Source organism: Scyliorhinus canicula, chromosome 18, assembly GCF_902713615.1.
Source record: "Scyliorhinus canicula chromosome 18, sScyCan1.1, whole genome shotgun sequence".
Taxonomy (NCBI): Eukaryota; Metazoa; Chordata; class Chondrichthyes; order Carcharhiniformes; family Scyliorhinidae; genus Scyliorhinus; species Scyliorhinus canicula.
Genome location: NC_052163.1, coordinates 29,704,091 through 29,731,648, shown reverse-complemented (window position 1 = coordinate 29,731,648; position 27,558 = coordinate 29,704,091). Strand labels below are relative to the sequence as shown.

Sequence of the window (27,558 nt, the reverse complement as noted above, 5' to 3'; positions counted from 1 at the left end):
GGGTAGGGCAGGGGATTGGGCCGAGGTAGATAGGGTGGGTGGAGAGTCGATGGGCTGAATGGCCTCCTCCTGCACTGTAGGGATTCTAGGATTCTGTGAATAACATCTGGAATTTCGCGCGTTATTTTGTGGTCTCCCAAAGTTGCTGACAGTTTCCGTGGAGTCAAGACGGCAAATACCACAAAATCGAGACCATTCAAATCAGGGAAGTGTCAGAATGAACACGCGGGAGATGTAGAAAGATAGTATTGCCCAGCACTTTGAAATGGCAGCAAGAATTACAAATGGGGACAATATATAAACATCAGTAATGCACCGCGTCTTTTATTAGCCCCGTCGATAGATTCTTAAAATCTTTATAATTTAATGGTGGCGATCTCTCACAAACAACAATATTTTGCCACTTGATCTTGTACCTCTTACCCGTCACCAGAATAAGCATTATCACTGAAGTGTCCATCAAAATGCAGGCCCTCCAAATCGAATTGTTAATTTTCTCTGGACTTCGGTGAAGATCAATCGCCAGTGATTCCTGCAGTGCAAAGAACCAAAATCCTGAATATTCTGCTTGATGCATTCTGATGTTGCACCGCACTCTCTTAGAATTAACCGCCCTCTTGGCTCTTTTTCTGTAATATTACGTTCTGATTTTGTTTTTGAACCAGTGAGAAGTGAAATGCGGCTGTGCATTCAGAATTCGCAGACCAGTCATTTTCCTAGTTTGTGGCACTCATTATTCGGGGCCAGCGAGTCTTCCATAAATATAGGTTCTCAAAGACTCAGGTGGCTATTGACGGGGAATAGGGAAACTTTCCTGGGAAACGTAGCGATAGATTGAAGCAAAGATCAAGTGTGTATGAAGTGAGCACTGCGGCCGTGGATTAAATGCTGTCCACGCAGAAAGTGCAATTATAGAATGCATTAATTGTGAGGACCTATGTAGTCTGAGATTGCAGCCTCAGCAGTTTATGGCTGTGTATTAATTCAGGCACTCAAAGACCCGGCCAAGCTGGGGAAATTGACATGAGGGTAACTGACATTCGCACCTGCGATCAAACCGGTGTAAACACCCCTATGTTACTTGGAAACTGGTTAAATTGTTCTATTTTGCAACCCACAAGGACCGGACACTAGTTGATTCCTGATTACTTCCTGCATGGAATTTTCCAGCCTTTGGAACGGAATTGAATTTATTAACAAATTATGCTGCAGTGATTGAACGCTGTGCCGAGCCCGGGCGACTTGAGTACGATCAACAAAAGTGATCGCCTTAATGTGTTATTCTTTCTTGACGTTTATTGATGACCTGATGCAATAACATGAAGGTGGGAAAAGACGGACAGGCAGAGAGAGAAAAACAGCATCACGAACTCCACAGGCCACCCAGGAGAGGCAGGAGAAATATCTGTCAGCTTCATTATCTAAGAGTTTAATCCTAAAATCAGAGGTATGGGGGCTGCCTGGCGTTAATAACCATGGCATTGTACTTTGTTTTAACTGATCTTTCACTGGTTTTATGTTGTGCCCATCATATTTACAGGTAGTTGGGTCAGATTGTAAAACATATTTCCAAACAGCACAAATTGAATTTACAATTAACAATGGAAAGAGGAATCGAGAGGAAAGCAAGGGGAACACACTCAGGTTAATTGAATCCGCCCCCTCCCAAAAAAAACACACAAACACACACACAAATGAGTGAATGAAATGGGCTGGGTTAACGCTGACCTCTTTATTAACTCGCCATCGCCACCTAGTCAGAACCAACAGAAGCTTGTTAGCTGCGGGCGGGAGTCGGACCATCTCCTCGCTCCTGAGTCTCTCGTCAATAGCAGCAGAGGAACTTGGTCAGACTGAGCTGGCAGCCTCCCTCTGGGGAAACCAGGGGCCAGGTTTTTTCCCAGCTCCCTCGTCCGCTTGGCGATCGGACGGCTGAACTTTTCTATTTGGAATATCTGACACTTTGTGAAGGGGCGGCAGGGTCGGTGCATTCAGCGGGAGCTGGAACCATGCAGATCACCAGCAAGCTCCCCAGTGTTGCCCCCCCTTGGCAGAGCAGCCCCCTGGGTGTGCTGCTGTTGGGGGGTTGATGTCCTCTGCCTGGTTCTCGGTGTGAGCAGCCGTCTCTCTGGCATTGAAGCTGTGCAGAGGGTGTGAGTTACAAAGAGGGGAGCCCTGAGCATTTCATCCAGTGCCTTTCGGTGAACGAACTTTGGTGAAGATGAATGTGAGCCGGTTGAGTTTGGAATTGCTGGAAGGGTTTCCCGGGAATTTTTCCTCCTTCCCTCCCAGCAGCAACCTGAGCTTTTGGGAGACCATCCACATGAACGTCAACCTGCTGTTTTCGGGCTACGAGCCCACCACCATTGTGCTGGAGGTCATGTACTCTCTCTCCTTCCTCATTGGGCTGGTGGGGAACATCATGGCTTTGAGAGCCCTCACCAGGAAGAGGAGGAATCGGCTGTCCGGGGCCACAGCTACCCGGAGTCTGCTGGTCAACCTGGCTGTGTGTGACATGATGGTGGTGTGTGTCTGTATGCCTGTCACCCTGGGGCACCAGGTCTACAACGCCTGGGTGTTTGGAGACTTTATGTGCAGAGCTGTGCCATTCGTGCAGGCTGTTGCCGTGTCTGCCAGCGTGCTAAGCTTGGCAGTGATCAGCCTGAACCGTTACTACAGTGTGCACAACCCCCTGAACGCCAGGTCCTTCTTCACTTGGCGAAGGATCTTCTGGATGATCTGTGGGGTCTGGGTGCTATCCTCTGGTCTCTGTGCGCCTTTAATCTTCATGAACAAGACGGAGGAGCTGGTGCTGTTGGACGGCACACTAACTATCCCAGTGTGCACAGAGAGCTGGCCCTATGCGAAGCTGAGGCAGGGCTACAACTTCATCCTCTTCTGCGCGCTGTACGGCATCCCCACTCTCTTCAACCTCACCATCTGCTTCCTCACAGCCCGCCGCCTCTGGAGTGGCCACCACGGCTTCCCGGAGGGGGGCAACAAGAGGCACCTCATGGGCAACAGCTCCAGGCTGAAGACACGCAAGAAGATTGTGAAGATGGTGGTGGCTCTGGTCCTGCTCTTCACCCTGTCCTGGCTGCCTCTGTATGCCATTGATATCTGGATTGACTTTAAGATGCCAAACGCTGATCAGGATGATGAGCACCCAGGCTGGATTCTGCAGCTCAGGTCCTTTGCCCAGTGGCTGGGTCTCACCAACTCTAGCCTCAACCCCCTGTGTTACTGCTTCATGGGCAACCTGTACAGGTCTGTAAAGCGGATCAAACAGAGCTACCGGCACCGCTTTTCTTCCCCTTTCAAATTGAACATGTCCCAGACCCCTTCCACCTCTTCCACCTTGCTGTCTTACAGAGCTTCCAGTGACATGTCCAAAACCGACTTCAGCCACTGGAGAAACACTCAAACCCTCAGCAAAAGCAAAAGCGTGTCTTCTGTGACAATTTGCGAAACGAATTTCGATGAAACAGCATGAATCACAAGTTGCAGTCAATGTATCCAGTAAGTGTGTGTCGGTGAGGCAGCTCCCCACCTCCTCAATTTACAATCTGTACGGAAGCAGGAGCCTGGATTCTTCTGCAATTGCTCCGCTCTCTTTACCTTGCTCCTGAAAGGGTTACCGAGACCATCATCCTGCAATATTCCTCAAGGAACAGGCGGGGGCACTATTGATCGCTCCCCACTCCGGGCGATTCTCTCCCAGTCTCATTTCTGCCCCTTTAAATGACCGCATCCCATGAATCTTCCCGTACTCAAGCGCCAAGCCTTCAGATCAAAAAGCAAAGGGGAATCGAAAGAAGCTGTGGGGAAAAATGCGGGGTTTGCAAGATACTATAAAATAAAACGATGGCCTTATAATAGAAGGTAACCTAATGTGACTTGTAAATAATAACATTAATTATTGGATGCAAGGTAATGACATTCTGACTAAGCCGTTCTCAGACACAGCTTTGTAAACCAGTCTTCCAGGCTCACTATTCAAAGCTGCTGACTTTGGACATTCAGCCTAATGAACATTCAGCGGAAGGAATGAGGAAGCACTGAAGGTGGTAAGTTTCCCCAGGATGGCTCTCTGTCAGTAAACAGGGGACAGGGAGATTTACTGCTTGAATTTACAAAGGACGAAATTATCCATTAGAACATCCGGATGAACTGTACTTAACCCTATTTTGTCTTTTAAGTGAACGTACAGCTTCTGTGATGTTTACATTTCTTTATCTGTTAACTGTAAAAATGCTTTTTTTTGTCATAACAGTGGCTACAGTCATTGAATTAAAGACCAACTGAGTTGATATTAATTGCCATTCTGTTCTTATTTTCAGTTCCTTTCTAAACATGTATTAATGCTTCTCAGTCTGGGATCATCCAACTTCACATGCCTTCATTGTTCCTCTGGACCACACTTGGCGCCATTATATGTGAACTGGAAGCAATGTTTTTGCATTGTTTTTCATTTTAATGTTACCCCTCCTCCTACCAATTGTGGGTTATTTTCTTGCCTTCCCTTTGTACCAGATCTGGTCCCCTAACTGAAAGGATTAGTCAGCGATAATAGCACAGGTTAACTCAGCAGCTGGCTTCTCCTATGGTTTTCAACAATACGTCATAATAAGAGCCATTTTATGGTTGTTCTGTTACACAATGATTTAATGTATTCTTCCCTTATGTCTTTTTTTAAAGTGTTAAGCTCTTCAGACCAGCCAGATCATTTTTTGCCACCGACCGTTCTTCTCTGTTCTTCTTTTATGTATTTTACTTAAAATCCTTTGTTACTTTCCTGTCAGTTCCCTCCCTTCTTCTCCTCTCCTTGAGATATTGGTGTCCTGTTGAGACACAATTGCACAGCTGTCAACTGCCTTCACTACTTTTCCCAGGTGCCATCATTAACGTGTGATTTCAGTCAGGACCATGATGTTGGGATGGTCGCTGAGCTCAAATTGAAGTGGTAACCCTGACTGATCTTCCATTCTTTAACCCAGGGGCTCCAATCCAGATCGAAACACTCCTACCACTATCCCAGCTGAGATCAACTCATAGCACAGACAGTGCGTCAAACCTGGGATTTTCCTGATCACATTAATCACTTTTAGCATTCGTTTTTTTTGTTTTAGTCTTTCCAATTCAGGGGACAATTTAGTGTGGCCAACCCACCTACCTGCACATCTTTGGGTTGTGGGGGTGAGATCCACGCAGACAAGGGGAGAATGTGCAAACTCCTTATGGACAGTGACCTGGGGCTGGGATCGAACCCGGGTCCTCAGCGCCATGAGGCAGCAGTGCAATCCATAGCATCACCGTGCCGCTCCTACTTTAGCATTAATATACAATTCAAGGTTGTAAAGAAGAGAAATGCGATTTTTCTCTCCACACTTTTCTAACCTTTTTTCCATATATATCTTCCAACTGATCTAAATGTCTTAGAAAACATTGTCCTTTTAAACTGTATCATTCTCCTTGTATCAGTAACTGGCTACAGACTCCTTGGTTGTGCAGACTATCATGCCTATTGAATCACCTGCATTTTGGCTTAAAAATCCCACCTCTTTTGGTTACTCTTAAAAAAGTATACATATACATGTGGGTGTGATTTCATTTATTCTTTTTGATCATTAATCTCCTGGAATGCTGACAATCACAGCTGAGATAGAGGGGGGCCGCATTGTATACCCCCAAATTAGAAATCACAATTGACAAACTTGCAAGAAATTCCTTGGCAACTGTACATGAGTTAAACAGTGAAAGATGCCCCTTCATTGCCCAGATCAAAACCTGGGCCTACATTATTGTTTTATATCAAAGATCTGCTACTATTCATTACCTGTTTTCTAGTTAAGTCATATCCTCTTCGAGACAACAAGAGAAGTAAATGAAATTATGTTATGCCATCTACAATATTATAGCTACCAAAGAAATGAAAACATGCACATTCTATCACTTGCAATTGAAGATTAGTTTTCATTTGTTCAAGTTTAATATTCTACTTCAATTTAATCCCTCATAAATTAAAATTTAAGTTTAATTTGATTGAATCTTGCTGTTCAGACTTTCACCAGCTCTTGTACTTCGCAAACAGGCAATTTCAATTAGCACATTGAGTGGAAGTTACATTTACCTGCCAATAAGTTTACAGAAATCGTGTATGGATTCCAACTGCACAGGTCAAGCAATTCTTTATTGCTTACTGCCACTAAGGAATCCGCTCTCTGGTCTGAGTGTATCCAGAAAAAAATCACACAGCTGAAGAACTTACACAAAGGCAATGACCCTTCACTTTGCATGTGTTAATGGATTATGGCCTGATTTTGCTATCAGCAGTGAAGCAGCGACACTTACCGAACTCAAAGTCGCCCACAAAGATTTAGCAATCTCTGTAGCCTGGGTACCCATTTCCCAAAGTTTGTTTGAATCTGACACCAAGTCAAGGATGTCCAGACACTTGGCAACAGTGATGTTATAAAGCAGGCAAAGTAATCAATCACACTGAAATATTCTCACAGGCAAATAAACTGGGAAATAAAAATCGATTATCCTTCACTTTTAATTGATTTTTACAGGGAGTGAAATAAACAATTGGGACTTGTAATGTAGGATTAAGGTAGAATATAAAACATCATAAAACAAATATTCAAAAGAAATATTTGAAAACATATCCATTTTTTTTATCATGGAGAAATGGAATGTTTCACAAACAAAAGTAGGTTTTCAGGACCAGAGAAGTTATTTGGAAGTAATTATGTACTTAGTTACACAGTAATACTGCATTCAGCAAGGTGTAACGGTTTAAAGGATTTTACAGCATAAAAAGCAACTTCCCATCAGCTCAGTGATTTCTAACTGATTACAGTCTGGGGGGACTTTAAAAGTTAATCCTCTGGAGAAATGTTTAGAGATCTGCATTTAACTGTGTATGTGCAGTCTTCAGAAGATACTGTCAGTTTACTAGTCTTCAGAAGATACTGTCAGTTTCCGAGTAGTTATGACGATAAACAATGTTTCGCTGACATTACTACCACAAATTCCTGGCCATTAATTCCATATAACATTCTTCCTTCAATCAATACCATCTCTCTCGCTGCTCCTGAAAGATTACATTCAGTTTACTGGTGCTTGACATTCATTAACATGACAGGGGACGATTTATACCAGGTGCACTTCATGGAATGCAAATACTTTCATTAACAACTGAAATCTCATTTTTAAATGTCTTCGTAGTATTCCATTAGATGGTTGTCAATATTGCTACAAAATAACTTAATTTTATATTCAAACAAATTAAGTACTTTTCCACACTCTATGCACAGGGATAAAAGTGTCCTATTAGGCTGCCATGGCAATTGGTGAGCAAAGATGTAATCTGGGTGGTCAGTCCTAGCTAACAGGCTGTGAAATAAATAAGCTTCACTCTGTGGAGTGAACTTCCTCTTTGATAAAAAGAAAGACAATGTCTGTGTTTCTCCAAAGTCAATAAGCAGCTAATTAAATGACATTCTCAAAAGTCACACACTTGAAAGTCATGCGTTCCCAGGGTTCCATTCATGAATTATGGTGAGAGTCTCCTGATTTGTATTAAAAGTATAATTCAGGCACTTAATATTTCTGCAATTCTTTTCGTTACATTGAAGAATCTGATTCAGAAGCGCAGTGCAGAGCTTCAGTGACCATTAATAGTGAAAGTTCCAGAAACAACCAAAATAAGCTAAATAAAATGATAAATGGAGAGATACTGTTCAGCAGTGCTGGTGATCACTGAATACACTTAATTTTTCACAGTGATGTTTTCAACCAATTCAAATAACGATTTTTAGGGGCCTGTTTCAGTTCAGATGTACAATCATGTGTCCACTTGTTCTAACCACTGTGAGGCCCCAACCAGCTTGATGCCTTTTTTTCATGGGGATGTGAGCCTTACTAGCTACACCAGCAATTATTGTTCATCACCAACTGCCCATGTGAAGGTGGTGGTGTGCCACCTTCTTGAACTGCTGCAGTTCATGTGATGTAGGGAAACCAAAAAGCGCTGTCGGTTGGGTGGGGGGTTTCTAGGATTTGGGCTCACTGGTAGTGAAGGAATGCGGATGTAGTTCCAAATCAGGATGTTGTGTGACTTGGATGGGAATCTGTAGGCGACGATGTTCCCACAGGTCTGCTGCCATTGTTCTTCCAGGTGGTAGAGGTCGCGGGGTAGAGGTCGCAGGGGTAGAGGTCGCAGGTTTGGACGGAGCCTTGATGAGTTGCTTAGTACATCTTGTATGGTGGTGAATGGGGTTCTGGCCAAGTTATGGGCAGCACGGCAGCACACGTGGCTAACACTGTGGCTTCACAGCGCCAGGGTCACAGGTTCGATCCCTGCTGGGTCACTGTCTGTGCTGAGTCTGCACGTTCTCCCCATGCCTACATGGGTTTCCTCCAGGTGCTCCGGTTTCCTCCCACAGTCCAAAGATGCGCAGGTTAGGTGGATTGGCCCTTAGTGTCCAAAAAAAAAAGGTTTGGAGGGGTCATTGGGTTATGGGGATAGGGTGGAAGTGAGGGCTTAAGTGGATTTGTGAAGACTCGATCGGCCGAATGGCACCCTTCTACACTGTATGTTCTAAGTGCTTTGTTTTTACCTGGACGCTGTTGAGCTTCTCGAGTGATGCTGGGGCAGCAACCAGCTGACTGGGCCCTATTTGTATGCAGCTGGCAATCTGGTAGCTCACAAAACAATATGGGTGCAGTCTTTCAAAGCTTAGACCCTGGGAAAGGTCACAGTGCTTCATTGTGTCCAGAGAGAAGAGGGTCCAAAATATGGGTCCTGGGATGAGCAATTGGGGTCTCAAGTTCTTTTCCCTCTGTGGTAGCTAGGTAACTGTGGGATAGAGGCTCAGGTGGGGCAGTTCTAAGATTGGCTTTGAGGCCCCTTGGCATGAGCAGTCACAACCTCTTTCTTGCCATGCTCTGCTGGACGAGGCCTGATTGCTATCCTCCAATAGATCTTGCAAAACAGTAGGTGAAAAAAAACATTACTACCCTTTATTCATCCTCTCGTCGTTCTCACAACCCGGTTCCCCTGCTCTCACAAATATCCCTCCCTCCTCCCTGGGCCAGCTTCAACACCTCACCACCTCAAACTCTATTCTCCTCACAAATCTCCCCTACCGCCACTCTCAAGCTTTACGGCACCCCCCCCCCCCCCCTCCCCCCTCCCCCCTCCCCCCCCTCCCCCCTCCCCCCTCCCCCCCCCCAACTCACTCTGGGGCTACAGCAATTTTTAAAGCTTCAAAATGGGGTTGATTTGGGAAAAGGTTAGAGAATGCGATGAATATGTTCAAGTGCTGTATATGTAGAGAACCTTGGTAACTTCCCTTTGCACAGCAAGCTGTGAGGTACTGCCGATGTCCTCTGCTGCAATCAAGACCTTATAGCATAAAAGCCGAGGGAGCTCTTGGCAACCGGAGCCAATGCTGTTCATGCCCTGGCTTGGGGCTCCACTAGCTGACCCAACTCACAGCCTCCTTGGTGAAGCTAAAACATGGGACTTCCAGCACAGATCCACCTTCTCCCTTTTCTCCCCTTTTCTCATAGTCTTTCCTGCATTTTGTACTGATTCCCCCATCTCACCTGACTGGAATGAACCACTTGCAAAGTAAACAAAAATAGGCCAGCACCAGCACAATGTTTTACCTAGAAGTCACAATTTAATTGTAGAACAAGAACTTAGGCATAAAATGGGGAGCATGGTGGCCTAGTGGTTAGCACAGTTGCCTCACGACGCTGAGGTCCCAGGTTCAATCCCGGCCCTGGGTCACTGTCCGAGTGGAGTTTGCACATTCGCCCCGTGTCTGTGTGGGTTTCGCCTCACAACCAAAAAATGTGCAGAGTAGGTGGATTGGCCACGCTAAATTGCCCCTTAATTGGAAAAAATAATTGGGTAATCTAAATTTAAGAAAAAAAAAGAAAAGAAGTTAGGCAAAAAAGGCATAGCAGGCACCTAGGAAGACAACCTAGCAACTAAACTGTATTGTGGTCATCACCCTTTAAATAGCGCTCCTGTAGTGACCTTGCTGACTGTTCTCAGATTCACAGAAACAATTGGATTTGTTTATTGTCATGTGTACTGAGGTACAGTGAAAAGTATTTTTCTGCGAGCTGCTCAACAGATCATTAAGTACATGGAAAGAAAAGGGAATAAAAGAGAATACATAATAGGGCAACACAAGGTACACAATGTAACCACATAAGCACCGACATCGGATGAAGCATACAGGGGTGTAGTGTTAATGAGGACATTCCATAAGAGGGTCACTGGTGACAGTGGGGAAGAAGCTGTTTTTGAGTCTGTTCGTGCGTGTTCTCAGACTTCTGTATCTCCTGCCCGATGGAAGAAGTGTTGCAGAACAAGAGGCCTTTCAGGCCATCATGTCTCCACCGACTCTCCGAATCAGCAATACGCCTGATGCCATTCCCCTGCCTCCTCCTCGTAACCCCGGATCAATCTTCCTTTTCAAAAAACGGACTAATTCCTTTCTGAGTGCCTCAATTGAACCTGCCTCCTCCACTCCCCTAGGCAGTGCATTCCAACCCCAACCACTCGCTGCTTATAAACAATTTGTCCCCATGTCACTTTTGCTTCTTATGTCAACTACTTTAAATCTGTGCCCTCTCGTTGTCGATCATTTCACGAATGGGAACAGTCTCTCCTATCTACTCTGTCCAGATCCCTCAGGACTTTGGCAACCACTACCTCACCTAGCATTAAACGTTGCTGTGCAATTTTTTTCTGGCAAGTCAGGCACTTGGGTAGGCCAATTTCACAAAAGCATCCCAGACCCAATGTAAATATTATAATGGTTTTTCTGAATTGGACACATTTGTACCCATTGTGTACCTGCAATGATGGGTCAGTGGATCACATTCTTTGTCCCAAAAGATGTAATAATAATCGTATATTGTCACAAGTAGGCTGCAATGAAGTTACTGTGAAAAGCCCCTGGCCGCCACATTCCGGCGCCTGTTCGGGGAGGCCGGTATGGGAATTGAACCCACTCTGCTGGCCTTGCTCTGCATTACAAGCCAGCTGTTTAGCCCACTGTGCTAAACTGGAGCTGACAAACAGCATTGTTCTGACACACAATGTATCTTCGATTAGCATAAAAACCTTCGGTTGATCTGCCAAAAGTGAAATTTAACTTAACTTCCCGTTGTGGAAATGTTTGCCATTCCAGAGATTTTGAAACTATTCTAACTCACAATTATCCTTGAATAATGGGGGATTATCATTGTTTTGACCAATATTGGAAATTTGAAGTTAAAGCCACAAAAGTTAAAGATTTATTTTCCCCATTGTTGCTGCAATGTTTTCAAAGTGAAAAAGAAAATTGTGTACAAATAGAAAACTTATGCACCTTGTAAAAATGTAATTAAATCTTGATTGAAAATATCACAACTAAATCCTAAGATTATTTAAGAAGAAATCAATTTAAAATTACAGTTCTTTGATTTAACTCTGTAACGAAAAATATCATATAATCTACCCCTGCAGATTAAAAGTCAGATGTTTTTTTTAACAGACTATTTTATTGAGGTATTTTTGGCATTGTAAACAGTAACAATATGCATTAATGTGCAGATACCAATTACAAAAAACATAGTGCAAATCACAGTACCACTCTCGCAGATAGACCCGCCTATTCTTCCCCCCTACTCTACACTATTCTACCCCCCCCCCCCCCCCCCCCCCCCGGGCTGACGATTAGTCCCCCCCCCCCCGGCTGACGATTAGTTCCCCGCGAAGAAGTCGATGAATGGTTGCCACCTCCGGGCGAACCCCAATAGCGATCCCCGTAAGGCGAACTTGATTTTTTCCAAGCCGAGCAAGCTTGCCATGTCCGACAGCCATACTTCGGTCTTTGGGGGCGTTGAGTCCCTCCAGGCCAACAGTATTCGTCGCCGGGCTATCAGGGAAGCAAAGGCCACAACGTCGGCTTCTATCCACTCCTGTACTCCCGGGTCTTCCGATACCCCAAAAATTGCCACCCTTGTTTTCAGTACCCGGGATATGACGTCCACAAATCCCTGCCAGTATCCCCTGAGTTTTGGACACGCCCAGAACATGTGGACATGGTTCGCTGGTCCTCCCCCACATCTAACACACTTGTCCTCCAGCCCAAAGAATTTGCTCATCCGGGCCACCGTCATGTGGGCCCGGCGAACCACCTTGAACTGAATCAGGCCGAGCCTGGCACATGATGCGGTTCCATTTACCCTCCTCAGAGCGTCTGCCCGTACGCCTCCCTCCAACTCCCTACCAAGCTCCTCCTCCCACTTAAGTTTCAGTTCCTCGGTCCCTGTGTCCTCCGCTCCCATAAGCTCCTTATAAATATCTGAGACTCTCGCCTCTCCTACCTCACCCCTGGAAATTACCCTGTCCTGGATCCCCCTTGGTGGAAGGCGTGGAAAGGACGGGACCTGTCTACGTACAAAATCCTGCACCTGCAAGTACCGAAAGTCATTCCCCCTCGCCAGCCCGAACTTCTCCTCCAGCGCCCTCATGTTCGCGAAGCTCCCTTCCAGGAACAAGTCGCCCATCCTTCCCACCTCCACCACGCTCAAAACCCGCCATCCATCTTCCCCGGGACAAATCGGTGGTTGTCACATATTGGGGACCAGACCAACGCTCCCACTTCCCCCGCATGCTTCCTCCATTGGCCCCAAATCCACAAAGCCGCCACCACTATAGGGCTGGTGGAGTACCTGGCTGGCGGAAATGGCAGGGGAGCCGTGACCAGGGCTGCCAAGCTGGTGCCCCTGCACAAAGCAGCCTCCACCCGCTCCCAAACCGACCCCGTACCCACCATCCATTTCCTTATCATGGCTATGTTAGCCGCCCAGTAGTAGTTGCTGAGGTTCGGCAACGCCAGAGCCCCCCTTGCTACGGTTCCGTTCCAGCATCCCCCTCTTTACCTGCGGGGACTTCCCTGCCCAAACAAATCCCAGGATGATTTTATTGATTCTTGTAAAGAAGGACCGCGGAATGAAAATAGGGAGACACTGATAAATAAATAGGAATCTCGGGAGGATCGTCATCTTCACCATCTGTACTCTCCCCGCTAGTGACAGCGGGAGTGCATCCCACCTCCGAAACTCGCTCCTCATTTGCTCCACCAGCCTGGACAAGTTCAATTTATGCATCTTACCCTAGTTGCGTGCCACTTGTATCCCTAGATACCTAAAACTTTCCCCAACCAGCCTAAATGGTAGCTCCCTCAGCCTATTCTCCTGACCCCTCGCCTGCACCACAAACATCTCGCTTTTTGCCATGTTCAACTTGTAGCCTGAAAACCGGCCAAACTCCCCTAGGATTTCCATAATCCCGTCCATCCCTGCCGCTGGATCTGACACATACAAAAGCAGGTCATCCGCGTAGAGCGAGACCTTGTGTTCTATCCCCCCCTGACCATTCCCTTCCATCCCCTTGCCGCTCTCAGAGCAATTGCCAGCGGTTCTATGGCCAATGCAAACAGCAGTGGAGAGACAACTCCCTGTCTTGTCCCGCGGTGTAGTCTAAAATACTCAGATGTGGCCCTGTTCATCCTTACACTAGCCTCCGGGGCCTTATATAGCAGTTTAACCCAGTCCACAAAGCCCTCTCCAAGCCCAAACCGTCCCAGCACCTCCCATAAATAGTCCCACTCCATCCGGTCAAAAGCCTTTTCGGCATCCATTGCCACCACTACCTCCACCTCTCTGCCCTCCGGGGGCATCATAATCACATTGAGTAGCCTTCTTAGATTGGCTACCAGCTGCCTGCCCTTAACAAACCCCGTTTGGTCCTCCACAATCATGTCCGGTACGCAGTCTTCGATTCTGGACGCCAGGATCTTGGCCAGCAGTTTAGCGTCTACATTAATCAGGGAGATTGGCCTATAGGACCCACAGACCTCCGGATCCTTATCCCGTTTTAATATCAGCGAGATGGTGGCTTGCGACATCTTCGGGGGTAACACCCCATTGTCCCTCGCCTTGTTAAACAACCTAACCAGCACCGGCCCCAGTATACCCGCAAACTTTTTGTAGAACTCCACTGGATACCCATCTGGCCCCAGGGCTTTACCCGACTGCATGGTCTTCAGGACCCCCATTACTTCTTCAGCTCTAATCGGGGCCCCCAGCCCCTCTACCATCCCCCTGCCCACCAAGAAGCGCCTCATCCCCTCCGGCCCCGTGGGGGGTTCCGAGGTATACAGCTTACTGTAAAAGTCCCTGAATACCCTGTTCAGTCCTGCCGGGTCTCCCACCCGGTTCCCTTCCCCGTCCACTACCGTCCCTATCTCCCTGGTCGCCTCCCTCTTCCTAAGTTGCTGTGCAAGCACTCTGCTGGCTTTCTCCCCATACTCATACACCGCGCCCCTGGCCTTTCTGAGTTGCTCTACAGCCTTCCCAGTGGATAGCGCTGCCAGCTTCGCCTGCAGTCTCCGTCGTTCCCTAAGTAGCTCTGCCCTCGAGGAGTCCGCATATTCCCTATCCTTCCGTGTCATCTCCTGCACCAGTCTGTCCATCTCTGCTCTGTCCGTTCTGAACCTATGGGCTCGGATTGAGATCAGTTCCCCTCTCACCACCGCCTTCAGCGCCTCCCAGAGCACCGCTGCTGAGACTTCCCCTGTATCGTTGACCTGCAGGTAGTCCTGTATGCATTTCCCCACTCTCTGACATACCCTCTCCTCTGCCAACAATCCCACCTCTAACCTCCATTGTGGGCGCTGGTAACTTTCTTTGCAGACCAGCAGGTCAACCCAATGTGGAGCATGGTCCGAAATAGTGATCGCCGAGTATTCTGTATCCCTCACCCCCTCCAAAAAGTCCCTACTCATAGTAAAGAAGTCAATACGAGAATAAACCTTGTGAATATGTGAATAGAATGAGAACTCCTTCCCCGTCGGCCGGCTGACTCTCCAGGGGTCCACCCACCCACCCCCCCCCCCCCCCCCCCCCCCCCCACCACCAACGCCGATCAGCCATCCCCCTTCTTGGGCCCACCCCCTGCCTATGTGCCGCGCCTCCCCTGGTCCGCCTCTTGGCAGCTCCCACCCCCGACCCCTTCCCTGTAACCTGGTTCAGTTCCCTCCCTCGTCAGCAGATCATCCCCCCCCCCCCCCCCCCCCAGCAACAACCCTGTTCGAGCAATCGCTCTGGGACCGAGACAGAGAGGAAACAAACAAAGAACAAAGCAACATTCCCAGAAGAAGAAGAAAGCAAAAAGAACCCGAACAGCCCCCCAGCACCCAACAACTTAAACTTTATCTATCACTTTGGCTTTAACTTTAAAACTTTCAAACAGGCAAACGCAAACACAAGAACACCCCCAATTTTAAATAAAAGAGCATCGCTAACACGAAGGGCAATCTGTGAACAACTGCAGACATCCCTTAGTACACTCTAATTTGAGTCCATGGGTCCTCAGTTCGGCACCAGTCCATGCCCCTTGGCAAAGTCCATCGCTTCCTCCGGATCGTTAAAATAATGTTGCTGTTCCCGGTATGTGACCCAAAGCCGCGCCGGGAAACGTAGCCCAAACTTGACCTTTTTAAACAGAATCTCTTTAATTTGTCTGTAGGCTGCCCTCCTTCTGGCCACCTCCTGGCTCAGATCCTGGTAGATGCGCAGGACACTGTTGTTCCATGAGCAGCTTCTTGTGCTCTTGGCCCACTGTAGAACCCGCTCCTTGTCCACGAACCTATGAAACCTGACCACCATCACCCGGGGGGGCCGCTCCCCTCGTGGCTGCCTCGCCTGCACTCTGTGTGCCCTGTCCAGCTCCAACAGACACGGGAAGAAATCATCCCCCACCAGCTGCTGCAGCATATCTGCCACATATGCCGTGGCATCCACTCCCTCGGCCCCCTCCGCGAGCCCAATGATTCTCAGATTCTGCCGGCGAGATCTATTTTCCAGGTCCCCCAGCTTGTCTATCAGCCTTGCTTGCTGCTCCTTCAACTTACTAATTTCCACGTCTGCTACCGTTTGGAAATTCGCCTGCTCTTCCACTGTCTTCTCCAGTGCCTGGACCTTCTTACCCTGAGCATCCAGCCTCTGGTCAAGTCGCTCCACCGCTTTCTGGAGCGGTTCTAAATTATCCCGCTTCAGTGCTGCAAAGCTCTCTTTCATGACCTGCAGCATGTTGTCCAGTGCTGCCTGGACCGTCCTTTCCGTGTTCCGTTCATCGGCCATCTTTCCTCCCACTTGAGCTTCCACACCACCTTTGTTCAGCCCCTTCTTCGCCTGTTTTCGCTCCCTTCTGCTCCTTAAGCCCATACAACTCTGTATGGATTCAGATCTAGAGTGCTATTGCTTTTCACTCCAGCGCTCAAAAGTTCAGAAAAGTCGGGGGAAAAGGTCTTAAAGTCAGACCGGAGCGAGAGCCACCAAATGTGCGACTTACTCCCTCATAGCCGCCACCTGAAGTCCCTTAAAAGTCAGGTTTAATGAAATTGTAATGTAGTTGATACATTTGCTCTTTGGCTCTTTAATTCCAAGCTGATCCCAGCTGGGGATACTTGTCCATTTCTGTTATATTAAAATTCAAATTGCTTTTGTTGCCTGCTGACTTATCACTTCGAATGAAAACAAAAAAAAATTATTAATGACACTGCTGACAAGCCAGCCAATGTTATTCCAATGGTGTTGGCAGAAAGCCTAAAGATTGTCAGAGCACCAAGAAACTTCTCTTAAATCACCTATCGGGCATGATTTAATCACCCCATTGAGCCCGGCGTGGATCTGGGCACGCCGGTTAAATAGGGGGAAAGGCCAAAATCAAGATTCATGCCAGGTGTGAATCAGTCTGCTATCTAACTGGCACATTCCCAATGGCAAGTTCAACATCTCACCCGAATATGGCGAACATATCACTAACCCTCATTTGCATTAACTTCCATCTCATTAATCTGGATACCAATGATACGGGGGAGGTCCAGGTGGGGATGGTCTGGGAGGCTATGAAAGCAGTGATCCGGGGGGAGCTGATCTCCATCCGGGCCCACAGGGAAAGGAGGGAGAGGAAGGAGAGGGAGAGACTGGTGGGAGAGCTTCTGGAGGTGGACAGGAGATATGCGGAGGCACCGGAGGAAGGGTTGCTGGGAGAACGGCGCAGGTTGCAGGCCAATTTTGACTTGTTGACCACCAGAAAGGCGGAGACACAGTGGAGGAGGGCGCAGGGCGCGGTATATGAGTATGGAGAGAAGGCGAGCAGGATGTTGGCGCATCAGCTCCTTAGGCGAGATGCAGCTAGGGAAATTGGGGGAGTGAAGGATGGGGGTGGAAATGTAGTACAGAAGGGGACAGAAGTAAACGGGGTCTTTAGGGACTTTTACGAGGGATTGTACCGGTCGGAACCTCCGAGGGGGGAGAGGGGATGGAGAGCTTCATGAACAGGCTATGTTTCCCAAGGGTTCAAGAGAGGCTGGTAGAGGGGCTGGGGGCGCCGATAGAGTTGGAGGAGCTAGTCAGGGGGATCGGGCAAATGCAGTCAGGTAAGGCCCCGGGGCCGGACGGGTTCCCGGCAGAATTTTACAAAAAATATGCAGACCTGGTGGGTCCCCTGCTGGTGCGAACTTTCAATGAGGCATGGGAGGGGGGGGGGGGCTTTGCCCCCAACGATGTCGTGGGCACTGATCTCTTTGATCCAAAAACGGGATAAGGACCCCTTGCAGTGCGGATCATATAGGCCTATCTCGCTCCTTAACGTAGACGCTAAGTTGCTGGCGAAGATCCTGGCTACCAGGATAGTGGATTGTGTGCCAGAGGTAATTCATGAAGATCAGACAGGGTTTGTCAAGGGGCGGCAGCTCAACACGAATGTGCGGAGACTGCTCAATGTTATCATGATGCCGGCAGTGGAGGGGGAGGCGGAGATAGTGGTGGCGCTGGACGCAGAGAAAGCGTTTGATAGAGTTGAGTGGGGGTACCTGTGGGAGGTGCTGGAGAGGTTTGGATTTGGGGAGGGATTCATCAAATGGGTGAGGCTGCTTTACGCGGCGCCGTTGGCGAGTGTAGTCACAAAGGAAGGAGATCGGAGTATTTTAGGCTTTATCGTGGGACCAGGCAGGGGTGTCCCCTGTCCCCCCTGCTCTTTGCACTGGCGATTGAACCGCTGGCCATGGCGTTGAGGGAGTCAGGGAAGTGGAGGGGTCTGGTGCGGGGTGGGGAGGAGCACCGGGTATCGCTGTATGCGGACGACCTGCTGTTATATGTGGCGGACCCAGAGGGGGGAATGCCGGGGGTGATGGAACTGTTAGCGGAATTTGGGGGCTTCTCGGGCTATAAGCTGAATTTAGGAAAGAGCGAGGTATTTGTAGTGCACCCGGGAGATCAGGAGGAGGGAATTGGGAGGCTCCCCTTCAGGAGGGCAGTGAAGAGTTTCAGGTACCTGGGGGTGCAGGTGGCCAGGAGTTGGGGGGCTCTTCATAAGCTTAACTTCACCAGACTAGTGGAACAGATGGAGGAGGAATTTAAAAGGTGGGACATGGTGCCGCTATCGCTGGCGGGCAGAGTGCAATCCGTCAAAATGACGGTTCTCCCGAGGTTCTTGTTCCTCTTCCAGTGCTTGCCCATCTTTATCCCTAGGGCCTTTTTTAAAAGGGTGACCAGCAGCATCATGGGATTTGTTTGGGCGCATGGCACCCCGAGGGTGAAGAGGGTCTTCTTGGAGCGGAGTAGAGAAGGGGGGGGGCTGGCATTGCCCAACCTCTCGGGGTACTACTGGGCGGCCAACGTGTCGATGGTGCGTAAGTGGGTGATGGAGGGGGAGGGGGCAGCATGGAAATGGATGGAGAGTGCGTCCTGTGGGGATACAAGCCTGGGGGCCCTGGTAACGGCGCCGTGGCCCATCCCTCCCACGAGGTATACCACGAGTCCGGTGGTGGCGGCTACCCTCAAGATTTGGGGGCAGTGGAGGCGACATAGGGGAGAAGTGGGGGGCTCGATGGAGGCTCCGTTAGGGGGGAACCATAGGTTCGTCCCGGGGAACATGGATGGGGGATTTCGGGGATGGTATAGAGCGGGCATTAGACAGCTGAGGGACCTGTTTATCGACGGAAGGTTTGCGAGCCTGGGGGAGCTGGAGGAGAAATTTGGGCTCCCGCCGGGAAACATGTTTAGATATCTGCAGGTAAAGGCATTTGCTAGATGGCAGGTTGAGGGATTCCCTGCGCTCCCCGCGAGGGGGGTGAGTGACAGGGTGCTCTCGGGGGTCTGGGTCGGGGAGGGGAAGATATCCGATATCTACAAGCTTATGCAGGAGGTGGATGAGGCGTCAGTAGAGGAGCTGAAAACGAAGTGGGAGGGGGAACTGGGGGAACAGATCGAGGACGGGACATGGGCTGATGCCCTGGAGAGGGTAAATTCTTCCTCCTCATGTGCGCGGCTTAGCCTCATCCAATTCAAGGTGCTGCATCGGGCCCACATGACTGGGACGAGGATGAGTAGGTTCTTTGGGGGTGAAGATAGGTATGTCAGGTGCTCGGGGAGTGCAGCGAACCATGCCCATATGTTCTGGGCATGCCCGGCATTGGAGGAGTTCTGGAAGGGGGTGGCGAGGACGGTGTCAAGGGTGGTGGGATCCAGGGTCAAGCCAGGATGGGGACTCGCGATTTTTGGGGTTGGGGTAGAGCCGGGAGTGCAGGAGGCGAAAGAGGCCGGCGTGCTGGCCTTTGCGTCCCTAGTAGCCCGGCGAAGGATTTTGCTGCAGTGGAAGGACGCGAGGCCCCCAAGCGTGGAGACCTGGATCAATGACATGGCGGGTTTCATTAAGCTTGAGAAGGTTAAATTCGCCCTGAGAGGATCGGTGCAAGGGTTCTTTAAACGGTGGCAACCTTTCCTCGACTTTCTGGCTCAACGATAGGGTACTGGGACAGTAGCAGCAGCAACCCGGGGGGGGGGCGGGGGGGGGGGGGGGGAGACGTTGATTATGTTGGCTTATTTTATTTAAATTTGATTTATTTAATTTTAATTTATGGATAAGTTCTCTTGTTGGGGGGGGGGTGGGATACAAGTGATGTTACGGTATGGGGGGAATTGTGGGTGTTATGGGGCTGTTAGTTGCATATTACTGCTTGTTGCTATACTTGTTGTTATATTTTAATATTTTCTGTAAAAAATTCCAATAAAAATTATTTAAAAAAAAAAAACTTCCATCTTATTAGCGAGATTGAAGTTGACTGTGACAGCCTCCCGGGAATGAATCAGCTCCCCAGCCAGAAATCTCACGGGCGTTGTTTAGTACTCCTGTTTAAAAATGTGAAGCTGGCACAATGGCTGCTGAGGGGAACTGAGGAGGTGAGTAGACATTTCCATTTTCCAGCATGGAGCTCAAGGGCACTGGAGTTGCTGCATCAGTGCTTGGGGGGAGGGGGGGGGGGGGGGGGGGGGAAACCACTCGGGGATAGTGGGCTTTGTCGGGGGATGTTTCAGATTGGGGGTCTCCCCTGGGTCGGGTGGTAGTGGGAGTGTAGCAGCCGTGCCATGTTCTCGCGGACTTGGCACCACATGGAGGAGGACACCTGCACCTGGAGGCTGGGAAGGTCACCGCAGCTCTGAACATTTATGCCACAGGTTCATTTCAGGGCTCGAGCGGGGAATTGTCTGGCAAATCATAAGCTACAGCCAAAAGTGCATCTGTGAGGTAACAGATGCCCCTGTATGCCCGGGCATCAGACTACATCGACTTTCAGCTGGACCAAGCCCACCAAGATGCCCGGGCTGCAGGATTCTCCACCATCACCAGGATGCCCCCGGTCCAGGGGGTAATTGATGGCACACATGCTGCCTTGTGCGCTCTGGGGCATCACCTTCTTGAACAGGAAGGGGATCCATTCAACGTGTGTGCAACCACCACCTCCGGATCATGCACATATGTGCACGCTTCCCAGGGAGTGTGGATGACAGCTACATCCTGGGAATACCACACCTGAAAAGCAAACACAAATATGCTCAGCCCTCACTGTCTTAAAGTTCACTAAGCCACCCCAATCACGAAAGATAGACTTTTATACCGGACGAGCCCCCAATTTGTTATGGACCAGGGATTAGAAAACAATGTTGATTCTATGAACCCAGTAAACATTTTATAAACACACAGTAAACATCTTATCAACCACCAACACACGTAACCCCAGAGATACAATACTCTATAGGTAACCCTCAGTACCTTTCCTAGCAACATCCATAAGTTAAACCCTTTTTTAACAAAGACAGCAGGTTTAAATTATCTACCGAAACAGATATTACTTTGAAATCATCAGGTTAGCTGAAGTCATTCTTTAGCTTGTGGAGAGAGAGATCATTACACAAACAGAGCCACAAAACGAAAGTGAAAGATAGAAAGACAGCCCAGCTCCACCCACACACTGTCATCACTGCAGCTATTTGACAAACACCCATTTCTTAAAGGTACATCCACCTAACACCACCCCCCAAGACACCTCCACCGAACCTCCTTCTCTTCATCACATTTGTGACAAAGCATCAGCTATCACGTTTTCTCATCCGGCCACATGTATTATTTTAAATGAAATGGCTGTAACAATAAACTCCATCGAAACAGTCTGGCATTGTTATTCCGGGATCGTCCCAAAAACATCAATGGATTACGATCAGTATATATAATTGCATCAGACGGATTGCTGGTCACATAAATGAGAAAATGTTGCAAAGCCAGCACCAAGCTCAATCATTGAATACCTCTTCTGGTACGTATTTAATTTATTAGAAAAATAACCAAAAGGCCGCTCTAGTCCTTCATCGTCGTCTTGTAGAAGCACCGCACCTATGCTCACATCACTCGCATCAACAGCCACTTTGAATGGTTTCGTATAATTTGGGATGGCTAACACAGGAGCAGTGGTTAACACAGCCTTCAGGCCACTAAATGCCTGTTGACACTCCGCTGTCCACTTAAATTTGCTATGCTTCCTTAGCAAGTCCGTCAGTGGACCAACCACACTGCTAAAATTCGGCACAAATTTCTGATAAAATCCATTTATGCCAAGAAATCGCATTATTTCCCATCGTGTCGAGGGTATTGGAAACTCCCCAATAACTTTTGTGTTCACATCCCGTGGGACCATTCGAAACTGTCCGATTGTATGGCCAAGAAAAGTGACTTGGGCTTTTCCAAATTCACTTTTGGCTAGGTTTACTACCAAACCCGCCTCCTGAAGTCGATCGAATAATTCCATCAGATGTTTCAAATGTTCTTTCCATGTCTGGCTGAAAATTACCAGATCGTCGATGTATACCGCACAATTGGGTAATCCGGAAACTACTTTGTTAGTTAACCGTTGAAATGTGGCTGGGGCATTTTTCATGCCAAATGGCATAACTTTGAATTGGTATATACCATCTGGAGTCACAAATGCTGAAATCTCCTTCGCCCTTTTGGACAAAGGTACCTGCCAGTAACCTTTAAGTAAATCCAGTTTGGAAATAAAAGCTGATTGCCCCACTTTCTCAATGCAATCTTCCAAGCGTGGGATAGGATAAGAGTCAGTTCTTGTAACTGTATTAACCTTTCTACACACAACTGTTGGGTACCATCTGGTTTTGGTACCATCACTATGGGTGAGCTCCATTGGCTGCAACCCACTTCAATTATGCCATTTTTAAGCATACATTCAATTTCTTTGTTAACCTGTGCCAATTTTAAAGGGTTAAGTCTAGATGGATGTTGTTTAATTGGAACAGCATTTCCCACATCTACATCATGTATAGCCATTTTAGTACTTCCCAACTTATCTCCACAAACTTGCCCATATGATATCAATAACTCTTTCAGGTCAGTTCATTTTTCCTCTGGAAGGTAACTCAACAATTTATCCCAATTTTTAAGAACATCCTCATTTTCCAATTTAATTTGAGGAATGTCAATTCAAAGTCATCTGGATTTGGTTCGTCACTTTGAGTTAAAATCATTAAACCCTCCTCCTTTTTCTCTCCTTCCCTTTCAAAGTACATTTTAAGCATATTCAAGCATTTATGTAGTCCAGGCCAAATAAAAAACCTCCCACTGGTACCCCATGTGCTACTTGCAACACCTCCTTTCTATACCCTACCAGCAATACCACTTGATGAACTTCTGCCCACTTTTCATCCGCCTGCATATGTAAAGGTCTCCATTTCCTCATCAAGATATCATTTTACAGTAAAACACTCTGGTATACACTCAGATTTCTCTTCCGTGTATGCTTTCTGATATATCTGTTTTATTTCTAGATCTTTCTGTTGTAATTCTGCCAATGTTCTTGAACTAAAAATATCTGCCTCATCCCCAACCTGTTCTTTTCCAACCATCTGATCAAAAATAATTTTTGATAATTGCACTTCAACTTTATCTTCAATCTCTGGTTTCTCCTCTTGTCTTAACCTGTTACTTTGCGACCTTGTTACGACACAATCCGGAAAAATCCCAGGATATTCGTCCTTCAACACTTCAGTTGTCTGATTTTCCATTGGCTTCTCAACCACAGTAGGCATCACTCCCACCTGCGATCCCGCTATATCATTACCCAAAATAAACTGTATTCCTGGACAAGATGGGTTCTCTATTATTCCTACTACCACTTTACTACTCTTCACTGGACTTTCCAATCTACCTTATATCATGGAACACTACTCTTCTCACCCTGAATTCCACATATTACCACCTTTTCTGGCAATATTCCACCCAAACTACATAACTCCTCATCTCTTCCCATGAAAGATGGACTAGCTCCCTTATCTCATAAAATTGTGACTTTGTTACCTGCTCCTCCTGATACACATGAGTAAACTTTACCCACACAAGTAAATTCTTTAAAGAGATCTGGCACCTTTTTAATCAATCACCTCTTGATTGGGCTGTACAATTTTTTGCACCTTCGCTTCACTTGGGCTTTCCTTTACCACTTTAACAAACTCCACTGTCTTACCCTGTTTTACCACATCAGCCTTCCCAGTGCTTTTCTTCAACCACCAACACTGTGGGATTACTTGGCCTAGTTTATAACAGTGAAAACATTTAAAACTTTTAATGTCTCTTCCATCCTCTTTATTTTTTTATTTAATCTGAGGTACACTCTCCTTATTATCTCTCATCAGATCATCTTCACCTTTACCACTTGAGTATTTCTCTTTACCCCAGTTTCTGTCCCTCACAGGTTGAAAATGATGTCGGAAACCCAGCTTTGATTTATGAACTAATTCATAACCATCTGCCATTTCTGCTGCTAACCTCGCAGTTTTAACCCTCTGCTCTTCCTCGGCTACCACATGGAATGGTTGAGACAATTCACACTGACACATTTAAGGGTAAAGTAGGTACGTATGTAGCAAAATGGAACAGAAGGATATATTGATAGGGTGAGGTGAATTAAGCTGGGAGAATTAAGGTCAGGTAGAGAGCAAACTCCATTATTGATCTGTTGTGTTAACATGAGCCAAGCCGATTGGTGAAGCTAAAACTAAGACACACAGCTTTTCTTCATCAAGGGATTTAATTGACTTGTTCAGTTTCACAGCACTCCTCCCATTCCACCCAGTGTCACAGCTATCTCTTATTTATACAGTATATGCTCATGAAAATAGTATTCATCACTTGTTTCTCTTAACCATAACGATGTAATTGACATTAACATGTTAGACCTGTTTCTATGCTGTGAAAGTCTACGTAACATCCCCCATATATCCCGCGGTAATGCCTTAGTTTTTCCAGTATTGATTTCCTTGTGTTAAGTAACTGACTGATTCTGATTTACATTCTGAGCTGACAAAAAGGGAAAATGGTATAAGAAAGTTGTGTCCAGATCATTGTAGAAAATGAAGATCTAAGAATTGAGTAAAATAAAGGTTAAAAAGAGTTTGGATAAAATAAAGTTTGAAGAATGGGACAAAAGAGGAAGTGTGAAGAGTGCATTTGATTGAAGGTGTTTTGATATGCAAATTAGCTTTACCTAAGTGACATGGGGTAGTCTGTTAAAACTGTAGGAGAGGTGGGCTCAATGTGGAGAGATAAGAATACAATTTACACCTTTCTGCTAAAAGCCTGTTCTAAGGTGTTATTTAAATAGAGTTATGTGAAAGGAAGAAAACAGAACATGATTAGCAGGATTAACTGGATACAGAAGGAGAGGAAGGAGAGTGGACAACAGCTGGCAAACAGTCAAAACTGTAGCCAGCTGAGAAGCGGAACTCTCCCTAAAGCACAGAATTCCAGTCTAAAAGTTGTTGGTTTTGGTTTTGAATACCTCAGAGGAAAACTACACTGAACAGATGAAAGACTTCCCAAACTACAGATAACTCATGGGTGGTAACTATTTGCTTGTTTTTAAAAAAGATTTGGACTGCCCAATTAATTTTTTCCAATTAAGGGTCAATCTAACGTGGCCAATCCACCTACCCTGCACATCTTTGGGTTGTGGGTGTGAAACCTGCACAAACACGGGGAGAATGTGCAAACTCCACACAGTTACCCGGAGCCGGGATCGAACCTGGGACCTTGGCCCCATGAGGCAGCACTGCTCATCACTGCACCATCGTGCTGCCCTACTATTTGCTAGTTTTAACTCACAGCGCTGTACTGCATGATATATATTTTTGGGGTCAAGTGGCATTTTTCAAAATTCAGGAATGTACATAGACGGGAATGAGTTAAACTTCATAAGATACGGTGGCACAGTGGTTACCATTGCTGCCTACTGCGCTGAGGACCTGGGTTCGAATCCTGGCCCTGGGTTACAGTCTGTGTGGAGTTTGCACATTCTCCCCGTGTCTGCGTGGATTTCACCCCCACAACCCAAAGATGTGCAGGGTAGGCGGATTGGCCACGCTAAATTGCCCCTTAATTGGAAAAAATAATTGGGTGCTCTAAATTTGTAAATTAAAACTTCATAAGATACTGTATGAGTAGCCATTATTGTAGTTAGGTGTACTGTTGTCTTGTGTTGTAGCCTTTTTTGTTGTATATTTCTTTTAAGTTCATAAATATTCTTTTGTGTGTTTGATTAGAACAAGACTTGATTGTTTCTCATTGGTTTGCATATCTTTCCTCACATTATACACCACTAAGATCAGGTGTTCCAAGTTATTCTGTTTGGTTTTGGGATACCTTTGCATTTTACATCGGCACGTTCTAAACCGTTGTGTAAGGTTACAACACAAATGTAAAGGAGAGGCTGCTAACATTACGTGAGGAGTTAAACTTGAAACCTGATGAATGTCTAACTATTTATATTACTTTACTCATGAACATCTTTTAAAGGTGAATTTGAATCAAATAGTTTCCTTGGGTTTGTTTTTCTCCGGGAAAGAGCATTCTGATATTTTTAAAAACAATTTAAAATGCATTGTTCTACGGGATCAAACTGATAAAGTATGGAGGTAATATTTAAGAGCAATGCTCCTATTTCTGGCTTTCTCTGTTACACTGCAATGCCTTTTATGCATGGAAGTGAAGACTGAGACAATCAAGTAAAGATGGAGTAGAAAGGAGATCTGTATGGAAATGAAAAACAGTAAAGGTTTGCAATAGTCCTGTTACCCAGATTCTGACTTTATTGTCTTATCCTACGATTGAAGGAATTACAGAAGTGCCTCACAAATTATATTTATTTTTTAATGCTCATTTAGTGCGTCTACAACAGAAAAAAACACAATGACGCAAACGTGAGAACCAAATGCCTTGGTTCCGACCACTTGTGCTCTCTCCGTGTGCAGTATTGTGACTGTTAAAAGCTCACCTCACGATGCTAAATATCACACCATGTACCAAGCCTAATTAAACAAAGGGCCATTAATAGAACATACTTCATCACCATGGGAACCACTAAATTATCATTACCTACACATAAACAGTGTCAATAACCTTTTCATAACTTGATATGTCAAATCAGTTCCTGGCCATTTTTCATTGCATAATATCAGTAATCCATCTGTAAAATTAAAAGGCTTGCATATCATGCATCACTCACTTAAGATAGACATTTTCTCTGATGGGTGAATAGGATTCTTCACTTACTTGAAATGCTTCCCGTTACTCATGTGGGGCAGCTCACTCCCGTTACTCATGTGGGGCAGCTTATAGGAGCAAAGCTGTTGGCCATTGCCTTCGGTCCACCTGGAGTTAGAGTAATCTCCAACTAATACCAAGTCTTGCTCTCTGAAGACAGTATTGACCCAGTCACATTCTGATATAGAACATAGAACATTACATGGATAGTAAAAGATGAGGGTGTCCATCAGATATACTATCTGACATTGATTTTTGAACCAAAAAGGGTATCACACACATAACACATTATTCAGCAGCATGAAGGTTAATTGTTAGATTATTAAGGCTTCTTATTAAAATACGAATTACTAAAGAGACTGTTATTTTCTCCCTTACCATTTTCAAATATTTACTTATATTAAATCTAGTAAGTCTTTTGCCTTGATTTATTTTTTAGTTTTCCTCATGTATAAATTGATTTCTATTCATTCATCAGACCGTGGACTGGATTCAATGCTGGCAGTAGAGGTCCAGCCACTGCACCGGAG

At 46.6% G+C, this 27,558-nt stretch overlaps 1 protein-coding gene across 1 annotated transcript; it reads left to right on the top strand.

The window, feature by feature from the left end:
* Window positions 1-1,799: 1,799 nt before the first annotated feature.
* Window positions 1,800-27,558, top strand: LOC119953772 (gastrin/cholecystokinin type B receptor). The gene is made up of 2 exons (XM_038778387.1): window positions 1,800-3,882; window positions 27,507-27,558. Exon 1 carries the CDS (start codon window positions 2,222-2,224, stop codon window positions 3,491-3,493), a length of 1,272 nt encoding a protein of 423 aa, XP_038634315.1. The 5' UTR covers window positions 1,800-2,221; the 3' UTR covers window positions 3,494-3,882; window positions 27,507-27,558.